Source organism: Pelophylax lessonae (assembly GCF_965119305.1).
Source record: "Pelophylax lessonae genome assembly, chromosome: 1".
Lineage (NCBI taxonomy): Eukaryota > Metazoa > Chordata > Amphibia > Anura > Ranidae > Pelophylax > Pelophylax lessonae.
This window is the reverse complement of record NC_138768.1, coordinates 329,968,022-329,986,568: the sequence shown is the minus strand read 5'-3', so window position 1 is coordinate 329,986,568 and position 18,547 is coordinate 329,968,022. Positions and strand designations below refer to the sequence as shown.

The window sequence follows — 18,547 nt, the reverse complement described above, 5'->3', positions numbered from 1 at the left end:
GCAGAATCCTGTGGCAAAAAGTTGGTCTGAGGAATTGCTAGCTGGCTCTCTTTCATGGGGAGCGCCTATTTGTTGACTATCTGGACAGAGATTTTTTTTGGCGGGGGGGGGGGGGGGGGGGTAGAGTGTGCTTCTACCAGTTAAGAGGAGAAGTAAACGTCCTTCTTTTAAGGTGTCTAACACTCAGATTCCCAGTACTTCTAATCCCAGGTAGTTTCGACGGCCTCAGCCGTCTGGATCTAGACACAAGCCTTCAGGTCAAGGGCAGAAGAAACCCTGGGCCCAGAGGCCTTCCAAGCCTAGCTCTAAATCAAATTTGTGAAGGAACGCCCCCACTCAGTCGGGTGGGGGAAAGGCTGCTACAGTTCTCAGAGGCCTGGGTGGAAATTATTCAGGACAACTGGGTTATTTCCACAGTCTTGCAGGGGTACAAACTAGAATTTCGGGTGTTTCCTCATCCTCGGTTTGTGAGGTCAAACATACCTGCAGATCTTCTAAAAAGAAGATCCTTCTTTTTGGCTCTGGACCATCTGAGGTCTCAACCATTGATTACAGACGTCCCAAGCCAAACGCAGATGTGAGACCTATTCTGGATCTCAAGGCTCTGAACCAGTTCTTAAACATTCGCACATTCCGAATGGAGTCAATTCGCTCAGTCATGGCCTCTCTGCAAGGAGGAGAATTTCTAGCATCCATAGACATGAAGGATGAAGGTGGTGTGCGCTTTTCATTTGAATCAGGTTATTATACTGGCTTCCTTCTTTCCAAATCCTCAAACAGCAGAGAAAAAGTAGTTACATTCTCCTGATGTAGTACGTGCATTTAAGGTCTATTTGAAGATGTCTCCTCAGATTTGGAAGACCGACCTTTTGTTCGTGCTGCCAGAAGGGCCCAGGAAAGGGCAGGCGACATCTAGGTCTACAATTTCTCAGTGGATTCACCAGGTCATTATCCAGGCATATGGTTTAAAGGGGAAGGTTCCACCTTTTCCAGTAAAGGCACACTCTACCAGAGAGTAGGTGCTTCTTGGGCAGTTCTCCATCAAGCTTCTATGGCTCAGATTTCCAGGGCCGCCACTTGGTCTTCAGTACATATGTTCACTATATTCCATCAGGTGGATGTTAGGAGCCAGGAGGATTCTACATTTGGCCACAGTGTGCTGCAGGCAGCTATCTTTTGGGTCTGATGGCGGTTTTTCGTATTAGTTTCCCCCTCCCCTCAAGTGCATTGCTTTGGGATGTCCCAGATAGTAATTATTATGGCTGCTCTGTGTCCCGTGATGTACGATAAAGAAAACTGGATTTTTCCTACAGCTTACCTTTAAAATACTTTTCTTGGAGTACATCACGGGACACAGAGGTCCCTCCCCTCTTGTCTGGGATGTCTGATGCTTGCTACAAAACTGAGGTACTTCCTGTATGGGAGGGGCTATATAGAGGGGGACTTCCTGTCTTTTGGTTGCCAGTGTCCACCTATCGGTGGCGTATAACCCAGATAGTAATTATTATGGCTGCTCTGTGTCCCGTGATGTACTCAAAGGAACGGATTTTACAGGTAAGCTGTAGGAAAAATACAATTTTTTCTCTTTTTCATATGATATATGGTACAACAGGCACATATCAGGAAAATGAGTTTACAGACCAAAGTGGATGACTCATCGGCAGTGTCACATGCCTCATTGACACTGAAGTGACTGGGAATGAAGTTTTAATTAGACAAGCTGATAACCCATAATGCCCTGAGAATCCTTTGCTGTTATTTCTGATTTACAAATGCACATTTAATTCCTGACAGTTTGAAAACATAATAAAACCACACAAAATAAACTGCAACAAGGTGGGAGACCTGAAAACATCTAACACAATGTTATTATTGTTTACATGACTTTATTTTTTTTATTCTGAAATGCTTTCTGAAGGCAATGCTGTGTTAATGACACATTTTGATTTCTAGGCTGTCCAGAAGTTTGGAGGGGTTGATATTCTTGTTTCTAATGCTGCAGTTAACCCTTTTTTTGGAAATATCTTGGACTCTACTGATGAGGTTTGGGAAAAGGTAAGACAATAACTAAAGCCATATACAATTAAATAAAGCACATTGCATATTTTTACATCTATAGACCTTTTCAATAACCAGTGCAAAGTAATTGCAAAGAGCAAAATAAAATGCCCCAAGGCACAATTCACTTTATTAAAAAGAGGTTGTAAACCTCCCCAAAAAACCCCAAAAAACTGAAAGACAAAGGCATAACGAGCTAGTATGCATCCATGGCGTCCATCTATACGCGGTCTACCTTCCGGGTTCGCGCCCTCTGGCCATCTGATTGGCCAGAGCCCTGATGTCAGTCACGGGGGAGCAGTCGTTCATAGCACAGGGCTCTGAAGGAATGGCACGGGCGGCCGTTCCTTCAGAGTGCATGCGCCAGTGATGTCACTGGCTGCATGCAAAGTAAATATCTCCTAAACGGTGCATGTTTAGGAGATATTTACAGTACCTATAGGTGAGGCTTATCATAAGCTTGCCTATAGGTACAAGGTTCAGAGGAGGGTTTACTTCCTCTTTAAGGTCAAACCAGTACAAAATGAACTCTGATTGGCTGCTGTGGATACCAGACTTAGCAGTGTTTCACTAAATTAGCACTAGTGGCCTTTTGCTCTCAGAAAACCCACTAGATTAACACTTAATAGCTAGTTTCAAACTGTATTACATAAAGGAGAAGTAAATTACCACCCTCAATTGGCTCCTCTTTATAAAATTTCAGTTTTTATTTGCTGCATCTTAACCAGAGGTTGCTTCTTCTCCTTTCGACACATGTGTACCATTATTTCCTTAAAACATTTTTTTTATCTGCCAATAAATATAATCAAGTGCTGGACAAGGGACTGAGAGAGACTGCCCAATATCTATAATTCAATGTTATAAGAAATGTCTTTATTAGCAGAACTAATAGTTCCAGTTTTTTATGACCACATTACCTGCCGTATTACCTGGGAAGGGTATAACAGCAAAAATAGGTATTTGCTGCCCTCTGAGCAGTCATTGGATGGCTGTTACCGATCTCCCCATTAGGGTAGGATCAGGACCCAAAACATATCTTGGAGTGTGGTGTCATTTATTTTTCCCCTGTTCTTTTCACTAAATATGTCAAAACATGTAAGTTTTGGAGTTTTCTCTATGACTTACATTCACAGAAGGAAGAAAGTATATTCAATAGAAATCCACCAACTTAAATATAAAACACCTAATTTGTTTTTATTTGAAAATGATTTTTGCTGTACTTGTTATGTTACACAATTCACACTCATTTTCTTCTCAGATTTTAGATATAAATGTTAAAGCTGCATTCCTTCTGGTGAAACTTGTGGTGCCCAAAATGCAGGAAAGAGGGTGAGACTCAGGGAAGAGGGTGTTCTGTGGGGTATTGTCCTCTTAGCAGAAAATACTTATGAGGGGCATTACAATGTTTTCCATCTCTCTGACAAAATACCCGCTCTGGAAGCCGTTTAAAGACTAAGGCCGGCCATAGACAGGTTGCTGGACAAAAATTCTGTGTTGACAGCGGAATCCCTCCCGTGGAGCCATTCTCTTCTCCCAGCAAGGGAAGCCGCACCCACCGGGAGAACACAGTGATTATTGCTAGTGGCTATAAAAATCCGGCAGGCTGGTTATACCCATGTTGATCGATCAGCCTGCCCATACAGGGTTCGAATCTTGGCCGGTTCCTGCTGAACCGGCTGAGCTTCGAACCATCTATGGCTGGCCTAAGTTAACTTTCAGTAACATGTATTCAGGGTGTAACATGTTACTAAAGCAGCAGCCCTTTGCCATTTTATCTCTTGTGCGCTGTCTACAGATGTTTGTAAGTGTACTTCTTTCCTTTTAATAAATTAAATTTAATTTTAAATTAATTTTACCCTATGTCTGCATTGTCTGGTTTATCCCTGCATATGTGACACCTTATGGGAAACCCTGGCATCCTCTGTTGAGACTACTCGGCCACCCTTTTTTGAGCATCTGGTGATCCAGTGACAGTTGGAGATACCTGTTACCATAACCAGCTCTTTATGACCCATTTACTATATGGTAATTTGGGTTCATATCCTCCGGTGAGCGCATTCAGTTTTACTTTGTTGGTGTGGGGATGTTTTCACTATCCACCATCACGTCTACTAATTTGGATGCTATTTTTTCACTTGGGACTTAATTCATATGTATTTGGATTGGAATATTTCACCAATGTCCATATGTTTTGTATACTCTTCAATGAGTTTGTATATGTTGATTAGCGCTGCACTCATTATTTCAATTTAAAGCTTGGTACACCCAGGCAGTTTTTTTTTTTTTTTGTTTAAACCAGCGGGCTGAATGAAAAAAAATGGAGGAGCACGTGGGGAACTCACTGTGATGTTAGTACAGCGAACTCCCCACTGAGCTATTGTGTGCTGACACAGGGATTGTCGTCGCCTCCCCCCCCCCCCCCCCACCATAATACACCAGTCAGCACTCGCAGTCATTGGCGAGGGCTGATCGGATACCGATTGGTAGCTGTTTTTCCAGCATGCCCGTTTGACAGAAGTCGGACAGGCTGCTGTACTCGCAGGTCGACTTTTGGTTGGTTTATTTTGAACTGGCCAATATTTCCCCCCATGTGTGCCAGGCTTTACAAACTGAAGTTCGAGGATTCTGTGCATCTTTCTACAGCAACTTTTCTTCTTTCCACAGAGGTGGCAGTATTGTGATTGTTTCTTCTGTGGCTGGATTTACACCCTTTCCTGTAAGTAAACACTATTATTAGCATTCTTTTTTTTGGTGTTGCAGTATTGCTGTTTTATTCTTATGTTTCTGTTAATGTTTTCCTAGGCTCTGGGCCCATACAGCGTCAGTAAGACTGCACTTCTTGGCCTCACCAAAGCTCTTGCACCAGAGTTGTCACCTCTAAACATCCGAGTGAACTGTCTTGCACCAGGGCTCATTCGCACCAAGTTCAGTTCAGCTGTGAGTCTCTATATTAAAGCAGTTTGTAGCAATAGTGGGCAAGCTATTGGATTATACGGGTCTGATATACAGCATGATTATTCTAAAGGATTCTACTGCATAATAACTTTTCTTCACAAAATAACTTTCTAACTCTGATGCTTAGTTATATAACTATGACTGACAGCATCTTGTAATAAGCATGAATAATATATAGCGATAAGATGGTGGAAACAGTAGTCGGTGGGATATATTAGGCAGCAAGTTGTCCATGAAGTTGATGTGTTGAAAGCAGAAAAAATAGGCATCACAGTTTGTTGTGTATGGGGCTGCGTAGCCGCAGACTGGTTAGGGTGCCTGTAAATCAACTCTTATTTTACCTCACGTGGATGGCTGTGTGTGTGCATCACTTAACTGGGGAAGAAATGGCACCAGGATGCAGTATAAAAGGAAGGCAAGCCGGCAGAGGTGGTGTAATGCTTTCGGCCAAGTTCTCCAAGTGTCCTGCCATTCATAGGGATGTTATTTTGACACGTACCACCTACCTAAACATTTTTGCTGAAGTACACCCCTTCATGGAAATGGTATTCCCAGATGGTAGTACGGGTCAGGGCTATTTTTGGCAGACTCAATGGACCACTTGGTCTTTTTCCTGCCGTCACTGCCATTTCTAATCCAGAGCTGTTGGCAGCACTAGAGTTGGCCACTTGTGAATAAGCAGTGACAGCGCTGATAGCCACACCTCTTGCAACGTTTCTCATTGTAGTGAAATTAGCCACAGCCTACATGAGCATCACAATGCTGCTCTGAGTTATTTATTGGCGCAGCATTGTTGTCATTCTATGACAGGAAGCTGCATTAGGTAGACTTCACTAGAAGGATCAACAGGTATTTGTGTGAATGTGCATTGGAACTTAGGGGTCGTTCGCACCATAAATGTGTGTTCGAGCACACTTGTTTTTGTGTATTTCTGCGCAGTGCATTTGGCGCAGAACATTAATTTCAATATTCTGCTAAACGTGTGGGAATGCACAAAAAGTACTGCAAGCACGATCTATAGCGGTGCCATATGTTCTGGCAGCCACGAAGGCACGCAAGTTTTCCAGATACATATAGGGTACCATTAGGAATTAGTCTGCAGAAGGCAGCATGTTTTTGTGTGTGTTCCCGCACCGCCCCTGATGTAAAAAAGCCCTTAGAGAAAATTTTAAGCATGAATGTACTTATAATTATAAGTAATGCAGCACAAATGTTTTTGTATTCTGAGGCCATAGTTCTACTTTAAAATGCTTGGGGTAGGTACTGAGATGTTTCCTTTTCTCCACAGCTTTGGCAAAACAAGTCTGGCTTGGATCAACTAACAACCGCTCTAGGTATTAGCAGGTAAGCGTTGCAGCATATAAATGTACAATGCCATGGCCATATTTTTATTTCAATCTGAAGTAGTGCACATCAGTCATTTTTAGCAAAACTTCACATACATTTAATTGATATCGTACAAGCAATTTATTTTTCCCCTTGTATCTACATGATGCTGTCTTGTGTGTGTTATTTGTTGTGATATATGCTATTCTAATCACATGACTGGACAGTGTGTAGGTGTATTGTGTGAAATGTGATATATAATCTGTAAACATAAAGCTTGTACAAGTCAATGTAATGTTAATTACAAATGCATTACAGTGGTACTAAAGTTTTGGTCTTTTAGACTCAATCAGATGCACTAGTTCTACTGTTTTTTTTTTGCTGATTGTTTTTGCTCTTAATAATGCCTAAGACCTTTCCATATCATTGAACAGGCAAAGTGAAAACAGACGTCATCGACCTCATTTATCAAAGTGTGTTTATTAGGAATTGTTGATATTGCCAACAGCAACCAGTTGAATATAAACATTGGTTCTGAAGCTATAATCTTCCAATGGATTGTTGTATCTCATTGGTTGGGCAGTATAGAAACGTATTTTTAAAGGCACATTCATGAGCAAGGTCTGTTAATGCATTGTGGCCTTGGCCAGTCAAAATTCATCTGGTCCATCCTGTAAGCGCTGATTAAGAAGAGTAGGTATTTTCTTCACTTTCAGTGCAATCTTCACCAACAAAATACATTCAATTGTGAAATTATAACATTCTTGTGCTCCCAAGTGATCATCACAGGATGTACAGAACACCTTCTCCTCATCCACACAAAGCGCTCCCAAAATTGTTATTTTTATCAGGCGGCTTTCCACAATCCTCCTCCACTTTAAAGCCCATTTTTTTCTCCAACTCCCTCTCCAATGTTCCGAGAGATAAAAAACAAGAGAAAACCATAATGCAGTACTCTTTAATAAAATATACTTAACATCCACAGTGCGTACTCACATTTAAAAACATATAATCATGCCAGCATCAACCATGGCTCTCACTGTTGATGTACTGAGAACTGCTTTCCCTACTTCCTATTCAGATCTGGCATGCATTCCAGTGATTGAAAGTGATCATAGTGGAATGTTGGAAAAAGAATAGAATTTTCTCTTTTGTTCATTGATGGACACAGCTCCTGATCTTCTTAACCATTGGGTTATACTGCCCCCTAGAGGATTAGGACACTTGGCAGAAAAAAAAGTCTACTATCCTCCTTAGAAAACAATTGAAATTCGGTCAAAAAATTCAACCTTGCCTGGCAAAGCTGGCTGAATAACCCTAGCCTTGCCCCCTCCACAGCTAGTGATGGATAGATTGTTACGATTTCAAACCCACCAAAAGTTTTAGTGATGTTTGCCTGGACTTGGGACTTTTCTTATGTTCTATATATTGGCATAGCTAAGTTGACATTTTGAGCAAATGTCCATTAACAAGCTCGGTTGTTTCCTGATCGCCATTCTGCAGTTCAGATTTACCTGGTTTCTGCAGGGTGGTGAGTCTGGTGGGGTCCTCTCCCTCTCTACTGAGGATCGATTGGTGCTCTGTGGCTGACAACCGGATGGGCTGCCAGAGCGTTGGGGGTTGTGCCTTAACAGTGTTTTACACTTTTTTGTGGGGTCCCCCTGGTGATTCATGGAGTCTTTGGAGAACATCTCCCTACCCGATCCCCTCTCTGAGGCTGTGGCGCAGTCCAGGTCCCATCGATCGATGCACTGAAGGCAGTCCTGGAGTCCTTGTTGTCCCTGGTGGAGTTGACTTTTTGACGACGGGTTGGAAAAAAGCGCCCCCCCCCCCCGCCTTCCCCTGTCTCATCAGATCCTGAATCGGATTTTGGCCGCACTGCTGGGTCTGCGAACATGCGCCCTGAATCCTCAGATAGTGAGGAGGATTCCTCCACTTCTGCAACCACGTATGAAAAGGCGCTGGTGGATGCACTGATTGTAGCTGTGCGTGGGACTTTAAAGATGGGGGGATGCAGCTGAAGCTGCGGCGGAAGCGCAGGTTCCCTTTGGCATTCACAAACCATCCAAAGCGGAAAAGGTGTTCCCTTTCCCCCTCCGATTTTGACAGAATTGTCACTAAACAGTGGGGACGACCAAAGCGCCCCCTTGGGGTCCCTAAGGGATTTTGGTAGGCGATACCCCTATGAGGAGTCCCTTTTTTAAGAAGTGGACCTTTCCACTGGTGGTAGACCCTCCGGTTTCCAGATTAAGAGTCCCTGGCCTTTAAAGACCTGGCTGACAGGAAGGCGGAGGCTGTGGTTCGCATCATGTACACCCTGGCTGGTTCGGCACCTAAGCTGATATTCACCAGTGGCCTGGAGTCGCAGACTCTGACCGAATTGGCTAGGCTTTTGCGCCATGACCTGGAGGGGTAGTAGCTCCCACCTGCCTTTGCTGAGCTGGTGGACCAGCTGGTCCAGGGGCTGCAGTTTATCTGCAATATCTCTTTGGATGCGGCTCCCGTAGTGGCTCGGCTTTCTGTTTCTGCAGTGGTCCTTCAGCGTGTCTTTTGGATTGAATGCTGGTCTTCAGGCCAGACTTCTAAAAAGGCCTTGACTGATCTTCCCTTTCAATTAGATCAGCTGTTTGGTGCTACCCTGGATGACATCGGTAAAGGTCTCACGGGGGGAAGAGTACCTTTCTTCCGCAGGCTACTAAGGGCAAGGACCATCGTCGTAGACATGGGCCCTCCTTCTCGGCTGATAAGGAGTTTTTTCATCCCCCAGGGTCGACTGACAAGGGATTGGAGCCCTTTGGGCCCTCCTCTAGAGGATCTAAGCGAACTTGGTCTGGCAAGTCAAGAGCGGGCTTCTCCAGACCCGCGGACAAGGCCCCTTTAGCAGAAAGGTGCGCCCTCACCCGTATCTGGGGTGGGGGGGACCTCTTCGCTGGTTCCCAGACCCGTGGACTCCCCTGGTACAAATCAGGTGGGTCCACGAGATCATTCGGTCCGGCTACAAGATCAAGTTTCATTCTTATCCTCCGGTAAGGTTCTTCCTTCCAACGTGCGACTGTCCCCGGTCCGCCTACAAGCTCTTTTTGGGGCGGTGCAAGACCTTTTACTTTAAAGGGTGATGGTCCCGGTCTGACTTCAGAACGTTTTCATGGGTTTTACCCAAACCTGTTTACAGTCCCCAGGAAGGAAGGCAAGGTAAGGTGTGTCCAATTCTGGACCTCAGGGTGCTGAACTGCTTTGTGCGGGTGCAGAAGTTTTTACCTTCACATTCCAATATGTGTCGGTCTCCAGTTCTTCTTCCTCTTTGCCGTGGGAGAGGAGCATTATCAGTTTGTGGCGTTACCCTTTGGTCTCGCTTCTGCTCCTCGGGTGTTCACGAAAGTGTTAGCCCCGGTGCTAGCATTGTTACACCATTGGGGGATCGTGGTACTGGGCTTCTTGGACGACCTCCTTCTGCGAGCAGAGACTCCTACTGCTCCAGTGGAAAACCTGGAAATCCTCATACGAGCTTGAGGGTGTTTGGCTGGATTCTGAATTTTCAGAAGTCTGCTCTGGTTCAGTCCACAAAGCTGGACTATCTGGGTCTGACTCTGGACTCGGCCTTGGCCAGAGTGATTCTTTCTCTGGACAAACTACAGAAACTGCAGGCTGTAATTAATCTCCTGCTGTCTAGCAGATGGTAATCCCTCCGGACTTGCATGCAGGGGGTCGGCCTGATGGTGTCAACCTTCCAGGAGGTTCCGCTTGCACAGTTCCATACGAGGTCCCTGCAAGGGAGATTCTGGCTAAATGGGACAAGAATCTGCAGTCTCTGGACAATCAGATGTGGCTGAGTCGGGTTAATGAAAGAGTCCCTGATATAGTGGCTTCATTGTTCGGCTGGGCAAATCCTTCCTCCCCTTGTATTGGACAGTAGTCACCATGGATGCCAGGCTGTCCAGCTGGGGAGGCATGCTCTGCAAAATTTCTGCTTAGAGGGTCTGGACACTGGAAGAGTCCAGACTACTGATCAATGTGTTGGTACTCCAAGCGATCAGACTGTGCTTGAACATTTGATGGATCATCTTCAGGGATGTCCAGTGCGCATTCAATCGGACAATGCTACGGCCATGGTTTATGTCAATCACCAGTGGGGCACAAAAAGTGTCTTGGCGGCTCTGGAGGTAGCTGGCATTCTAAGGTGGGCAGAACGATTTGTTCCAGCCCTCTCCGCCGTACACATTCCCGAGATGGAAAACTGGCAGGCGTATTACCTCAGTCGGTAGGCGTTGGACCAAGTGGAGTGGTCAGTTGTGTTTCCGATGGGGCATCCCCAAGGTTGATCTGTTGGCGTCTCAGCTCAACAGAAAGGTTCAGAGGTTTGTGGCTCGGTCACGGGATCCTCTGGCGGACGCCACAGATGCGCTGGTGGCCCCATGGGGTCAATATCGTCTGATTTTCGCCTTACCTGCTCTCAAGCTTCTGCCAAGACTTCTACGCAGGATTGAAGCAGAAGGGATTCCAGTCATCTTAGTGGCCCCGGACTGGCCTCACCTGACTTTTCTTTACTCTTCTTTGTTTACACTTTTCTCCTTTAACAAGGAGCAAGAGATACAATTTGAGGAGAGGAGAAAAAACACAGCAGCAGGCTGTACAGTGACCGTTCGCTATGATAGGCAGTAAAGGCTCGTAGACACTATAAGAAAATCGAGTGAACATCTTTGTTCCTGAGGAACTTTCGAACGATTTTCGTATAGTGTGTACACAAGTTTCGACAGCCAATTACAACTTTTCGTACGAAAATTCTTGAAGGGGCAAACTCCAAAATTGTTTTCATTTAATGTGTACCGTTTCCATACGATTTTCTTACAAGAATGATCAGAAAAGAAAAGTTGCGCATGAGAAATCATCAGAAATAATAAACAACAAAAAAAAAGCCTTTGTCGTACAAGAATTTTCATACAAATTTTCATTAATCGGTTTCGATTTGCTGTGAAACGAGGAAAATCAGATGATCCTTCACCCGATTTTCTTATAGTGTGTACCGCACATTAGAGGTTATCACAGCGATCAGGAACCAAGCCTCCTGGTTCCCAATTGTTAGTATGAGACCCGTAGCTCTTGTGAGAGTTTGGTCTTTGTGCTGGGAGCGTGCTGTACAGTGCGCTCTCAGCACAAACACAGCAGCACGTATATGCAGCCCCACGAATAAAGGTCCAGCTCCCTGAGGCTGCATATACAGTGGCGAAAATAATTATTTCATCCCCTGCAGATTTTGTAAGTTTGCCCACTTACAAAGTATTGAAGGGTCTAGAGTTTTTTATTATAGTTGTATTTTAAATTATGGAGACAATATCAACCAAAAATCCAGAAAAAAACACGATACAAATGTTATAAATTTAGTTGCAGTTAAGTGAGTAAAATAAGTATTTGATCTCCTAGCAACCAACAATAATTCTGGCTCCCTCAAACTGGCTACAGTATGTGCTCATGTGGTACACAGATTAGTCCTGTCAATTTAAGAAGGTGCTCCTAACAACAACTCGTTATGTGTATAAAAGTCACCTGTCCACAGAATCTCTTTCTTCCATCCAAACCTCATCATCATGGGCAAGACCAAAGTGCTGACAAAGGACATCAGGGACAAGATTTTAGACCTGCACAAGGCTGGAATGGGCTACAAGACCATCATCAAGAATCTTGGAAAGGAGACAACTGTTGGAACGATTATTCACAAATAGAAGAAATACAAAATAACCATCAATCGCCCTCGGCCTGGAGCTCCATGCAAGATTTTGCCTCATGGGGTAAGAATGATCATGAGAAAAGTGAAGGATCAGCCCAAAATTACATGGGAAGAGCTTGGGAATGATCTCAAGGCAGTTGGGACCACAGTTACCAATCAAACCATTGGTAACACAATACGCTACCATGGAATGAAATCCTGCAGTGCCTGCAAGGTCCCCCTCCTCAAGAAGGCACATGTACAGGCCCGTCTGAAGTTTGCCAATGATCTAAATGATTCAGAGAAGGATTGGGAGAAAGTGCTGTGGTCAGATGAGATCAAAATTGAGCTCTTTGGCATTAACTCGACTCACCATGTTTGGAGGAAGAAAACGCCATCCCTACAGTCAAGCACGGAGGTGGTAACATCATGCAGAGAGGCTGTTTCTTTGCTAAAGATACAGGATGACTTTGCCGCATTCAGGGCCCAATGAATAGGGCCATTTATTGTAAAATCTTGGATGAGAACCTTTTTCCCCTCAGCCAGAACACTGAAGATGGGTCGGGAATGAGTCATTGACAACGACCAAAAACATACCGCCAAGGCAACATAGGAGTGGCTCAAGAAGAAGCACATTAAGGTAATGGAGTGGCCTAGCCAGTCTCTGGACCTTTATCCTATAATACATTTATGGACGGAGCTGAAACTTCGAATTGCCAAGCAACAACCAAGAAATTGAAGGATTTAGAGAAAATCTGTAAAGAAAAGTGGACCAAAATCCCTCCTGAGATGTGTGCAAACCTGGTAACCAACTAGGGTTTCTCCTCCAAGTCCTAAGTCATGGTTTGCTTGGGGATCAAATACTTTTTTTGTTCACTGACCTGCAACTCAATTTATAACATTTGTATCATGTTTTTTTCTGGATTTTTGGTTGATTTTCTATCACTATCAATTAAAATACACCTATGATAAAAATTATAGACCCTTCATTTCTTTGTAGGTGGGCAAACTTACAACATTTTCAGGGGATCAAATAATTATTTCCCCAACTGTATTTGTATTCTCAGGTGGGAAGGAGTTAACATACCTTTGGTATTTAAAGGGGTTGTAAAGGCAGTGCTCACATTCACTGCCAGCCCCTCTGCTAGGATAACATGTACTATACAGTGTATGTCATTTTTAAAAATTCTTCTTCTAAATACCTTATTTCTCCTTGCCGATCAGCGGTTACCTGACTGCCCGTCGCTCTCTCTTTCTCCGATGTATGTACTACAGAGGGAGGGGCCGAGATATAACGTGGTCAGTTTATGGGGTGGGGGGGTGGGGAGCAGAACCAGGCAGGATCAGCCAGGTATTTCAGGTGATAGAAGAAAGGGCCAAATTACACAGCTCAAGCACTATGCTGTTATTCAAGCTTTATAGGAATGGGATCCTTTTTTTTGGGGGGGGTAACAAACGGTTTAAGTTATAAAGGAGCGATTTTGGAAATGGTATTGAAATGTGTCCCTAGCCAGATTTACCAATGGTCAGTAAAGTGTAAATGGGTATTCACATGGGGAATATTCCCAGAGGCAGTTGTGTCCAGGAACCCCTAAACCCAAGACCACACTGAAGGCTAAAATGGCTACTGATGCTCATGGCTGCAAACCCTTATGGGCAATGGTGTTAAGAGATTAATTGAGCATGTTTTGAAATGCTCTGCATCTTCGTTTTTTTTTTTCCCCTTCTCCTCCTCCTCCACCTCCTCCTCCATTCTGTCTGCTGTCAGGAATAATGAGCACAATAAATCTCCGAATCCCAGCTCCTTGGTAAGAATGGACAAGTAAGGGTACATCATAAGAAAGTGATTAGCCAACTGTTACAAGCCACATTTGGGGACACAGGAGGCAAGTCAAATGCCCTATTACTAGTTCTAAGTGTCAGAATATGACAGACACACACAGAGGGGTGTTTGTAGAATTTGGGATTTGTGTATAATTATATTCAAAATCTCAAGTTCACAGCTTTATAATATAGAGGTTAATGCAGAAAACAATATAGCAGTACAAATTCTTGCTGTAACATTCTGTACCGCGCTTAAAATTGTAGCCAAAGCTGCTATGGGCAATACTGCCATAAAATGTGTTTAGCTGGTTACAGATAGTCTTACTATGAATGGCATAAAATGATTGAAGCAGAGAATCTGCTGAAGGCTATGTCACACTTGTTATGTCAACCACCTTAGCTGGGATAACTTGGCACTGTGTAGCACCAGCTGGAGGGAGTAATGCTGACATTGCCTTGCATTTTTCTCATTATTGGTAGTGTGCATCTTCAGAAAGAAATCATTCAATTATCTTGTGTACAAACAGATATTTATCTATTGACACTCACTTTTGTTTTCCAAACGTTAAAGCAATAAGTCAGCAGATAATGAATGATAACATTATGTGACAGAATAACGACATTCCATTTCTTACAATGCAGGATCGGGGAGCCAGAAGAGTGTGCCGGAGTAGTGTCTTTCCTCTGCTCTCCTGAGGCCTCATATATAACTGGAGAGACCGTAGTGGTTGCTGGAGGAGGGCACTCCCGTCTATGAAAAAATAATTTATCCTTATGTTGAACCATTCAGCGTGTCGTGTCCATACAATAAATATTACAATTTGCTACATGTCCATTTTATATCATGTAGTTGGACTCTTGGTAATTGCATTGTGAAAATAATTTCCTGAAAATGTGGAGCCACTTCATACAGTAGCACTGATGGAATTGAAGAAAAACATCAATAGGCCATGTTCAGCCTGTATGTGATTAAGTGACAAGCTGATTTATGTCACCGAGGCTTACTTACAAAGTGTCAATTAAGTCTGATTAATGTGTACTGCTGCCCACCCACATCCTACTAATGCTGCCATTGTTGGCCTTTGTAAATTTATGGCAGACACACCTCAGAAAAATATATTTTCTTATTAATAAAACCTTTGAAGAAAAGCGTTTAGACTTTTTTTTTTTTAACATAAAGGTTTAGTTTAAAAAAGGAGCTCTGAGCTTAGCTACCACTTTAAAAAACAGAACATAGCTTAAAGGATAACTCCGCTTTTGTGGGGAAAAAATAATATAGCATATACAATTGCAACACAAGTCATATTGTAATTAAATGTTTTTAAAAATGACCTTTCCTTTTCAGTCTGCTGCTTTGTAATTTTCTGTGAAATGCAATGCAATATGGCTACCTGGAAATGTTCTGTACACAAAATGTGTGCTGACCACACCCCAGAAACATAATTTCCTGCTTGTGTTATTGGCTCACCAATTTTCCCAGAAGCCTGCACTAAGATACAAGTAAGATTTCAGGCATCCCCTGCAACAAAAATGTCATTTTTGGTGAAATACTCCCAATAGGAAATCACATCCAAAGGGATACAGTCCCTGCAATTTTCCTCATTAAAGCCCTACAGGTGCAGCAGCTGGTTGATAATTATAAAACCACTGTCATTAGATACACTTTCCACATGGACACAGATGAACACACAGGGATTTCTTCAGAATAATAAAAGGTAGGAATCTGCAGCAAAGTTTCTTATAATCATAGCAATGTACATAGATCACCCAGAGGGGAATGTTTTTTTCTCAACAAAAGTGGAGTTACTTTTTTTTTTTTTTTTTAAATCTTTTTATTGAAATACACAAACACAATTTCAACAAAACAGAAGCAAAACAAAACAAGGTGCGAGCAATACACAGCACGGAGATTCTGTAGAATAACATGTACTGTCGTGCTGCCCACCCAGGGCAGGTCCATCACAAGAAGCGAGCAGGATTATACCGTACATAACTTGCAACAAAACATATTACAGTTGAGGTGCAGCAACAGGAAAAAATATACATTGCAATGCCATTCAGGCCGGGGCGGCCAGCCAGAGAGACCGTGAGACAGGGGCCCATGAGCAGCTAGGACAGCAGAGCGGAGGAAGACTCCTCAAGCCAACGCGTCCACACCCTGTCGGGAGTTACTCTTTAAGCTTGTACTAACAGGCCAGCTATTTTTGGTAAAATTGGAACAAAAGATGGAGTTGCAAAGCAAGTAGGGCATTGCCTCCAGTGCTGTAGTGCACTCTATCCTTTAGGGCCCCTGGGTACATAACTGATATTAAGGAAGGACCAGGAAAACAATAGCGTTTGTCCTACTTTTCTCCACCCTTTCTCAGTTTGATTACTATAGGAACAGTTTGCCTTTACAGTGCAGTGATATAATGTTTTTTTTTATATAATATAGTGTTTTATATAATATAGTGTTACCGGTTGTATCCATTACAGAATTGACAGGTCAGGCCCACTATTCTTTATACAGTGAAAATGGTAACTGTTAGATATCATACAGATCCCTTGTGATGTCCTTATCCTAATGTGGGCTGCTTCTTAAATAGGTTAAGCATTTGTCATCTTTATCTGCCATCAGCAAACTCCATTCAGAGACTGTTGCCTATGGATAAACTTTCCTGCAGTTTGCTGCTCATTGGATTTGGCATACAAATGTTTAGAATTCTGGTGGCTGTTTTGATATTTTACCCTTTCTAAACTATCCAAAACTAAACAAAAAAGTCTTGGCTTTAGCTATACCTTTAAGCTGAACTCCAGCAAAATCAATGGCTCAATAAAAATAATAAGCTTTTGCTGCAATGCTCGCCTTCAGTTTGACCTCAGTACTGCCTTCCAGGTTGTATGAAGACCCAGCATCATTAAGTCCACTTCCTCTGAGCCCAGGCTGTTATAGATCAGCCCCCAGCCTGTCAATGGACAGTGAAGTAAGCACAGTGATAAGCTTGTCTTGCTAGCTACTTCTGCTATTTCTTCCTTTCCCATTCTAGCTGTGCTGTCCAGAGACTGGAATAGGCTTATACCAAGTGAAATTCAGGTACTTACACTGCTTGCATTTAAGCCCTTTGCTGTTACCAACTATGATGTGTGCGCAAATAAAAACAATGATTCCATCACACATATTGGCTATCACCTTGCATGCTAGAGTGAAGAAAATAGCAGCAGGACCATCATTCACTGTTAATTCTAAGTTGATGAGCTGTAAATCTTTTAAAGCGTTGCCAATGGACAATTTGGGGTACCGTAGTATTTTCACCATTTTTAAAACTTGACAAACACTATATTACCAAAAGTATTGGGACGCCTGCCTTTACACTCACATGAACTTTAATGGCATCCCAGTCTTAGTCCGTAGGGTTCAATATTGAGTTGGCCCACCCTTTGCAGCTATAACAGCTTCAACTCTTCTGGGAAGGCTGTCCACAAGGTTTAGGAGTGTGTCTATGGGAATGTTTGACCATTCTTCCAGAATCGCATTTGTGAGGTCAGGCACTAATGTTGGATGAGAAAGCCTGGCTCGCAGTCTGCACTCGAATTAATCCCAAAGGTGTTCTGTCAGGTTGAGGTCAGGACTCTGGCCAACCCCAAACTGTTCCCACAAAGTTGGGAGCATGAAGTTGTCCAAAATGTCTTGGTATGGTGACGCCTTAAAGAAGAACTCCACCTTTTCCTCTCCAAAACAACAGATGTGATTCATTACATGCACACTGCAACACCCACATCCGTGTGTGTGTAACTTACCTACTTTAGCAGAATACAGCAGGCTTCTGTGTCTGTGATGTCACTCCTCCTCCTGGCTGAATTTAAAAGTTCTCCGACTTCCTGTTTCCTTTCTTTACCAGTTCTGATACTACATGTCCCATCATGCTTTGAGCCTCTGTAGTTTCAGGCAGGCTATGGGAGTCACTTGGAGCAGCTGTGGTAGTTGATGTAGGCCGGCCTAAAGATTACTATGGGTGTTTCTGGGCCTTCATGCAAGAAAAAGCATATGCAAGAAAATGCATACATTTTCTGTGTGATAGTGATAGTTATGCTAGAAATCACGTGACTTTCATGTGGTGCTGTGTGTACCAGGGCTGTCTATTCATTCCTCTCAGCATCAGTACAACTAGCTTTCCCAGCAGACTGTGTATATTATATGGAGGGCTTTCCTTTTTTTTGAATGATGCTGTGAGGAGGGACTTGGGAGGTTTGGACCCTTCCTGTAGGTGTGATGGGGCGGGACTGAATGTATTCATTCCCACCCACCATCAGAGCTGTGAAGGAAGTCCCATCATTTGCAGACTACAAAGGGGTGTGCTCTAGCTCTAGGCTAGAGATGAAGCATTAAGTGGCTGCAAAGCCCTCAGTCTACATCCAAAATATACAGACTGTCACATGGTACAAAGACAACACTAAACCGAGCAACGTGGTACCAAGGTATAATCTATGCTGAGACAGTTCATTCCTATCAGTTCTAGTGAAAAGAAAGCTGGAGTTTAGCTTTGAATTCCCTTCACTGGAACTATGGGGCCAAGACCAACCCCTGTGAAACAACCCCACATCATAATCCCCCCCTCCACCAAATGGTTTGGACCAGTGCGCAAAGCAAGGTCCATAAAGTCATGGATGAGCGAGTTTGGGGTGGAGGAAAGATATAGATGAACG

The 18,547-nt window shown here is 43.4% G+C and overlaps 1 protein-coding gene across 3 annotated transcripts in view; it reads left to right on the top strand.

Moving 5' to 3' along the window:
* Window positions 1–14,689, top strand: part of LOC309565489 (dehydrogenase/reductase SDR family member 4-like) — a gene marked incomplete at its 5' end in the record, with an annotated part of 43,310 nt that extends 28,621 nt beyond the window's left edge. For all 3 annotated transcript variants that reach the window (XM_082270458.1, XM_082270459.1, XM_082270457.1), the window contains 6 exons: window positions 1,954–2,055; window positions 3,317–3,387; window positions 4,723–4,774; window positions 4,861–4,995; window positions 6,302–6,357; window positions 14,507–14,689. In XM_082270458.1, the coding sequence (XP_082126584.1) occupies window positions 1,954–2,055; window positions 3,317–3,387; window positions 4,723–4,774; window positions 4,861–4,995; window positions 6,302–6,357; window positions 14,507–14,621 (531 nt within the window). In that variant the 3' untranslated portion in view covers window positions 14,622–14,689. The remainder of the gene's footprint in view (window positions 1–1,953; window positions 2,056–3,316; window positions 3,388–4,722; window positions 4,775–4,860; window positions 4,996–6,301; window positions 6,358–14,506) is intronic.
* Window positions 14,690–18,547: the final 3,858 nt, after the last annotated feature.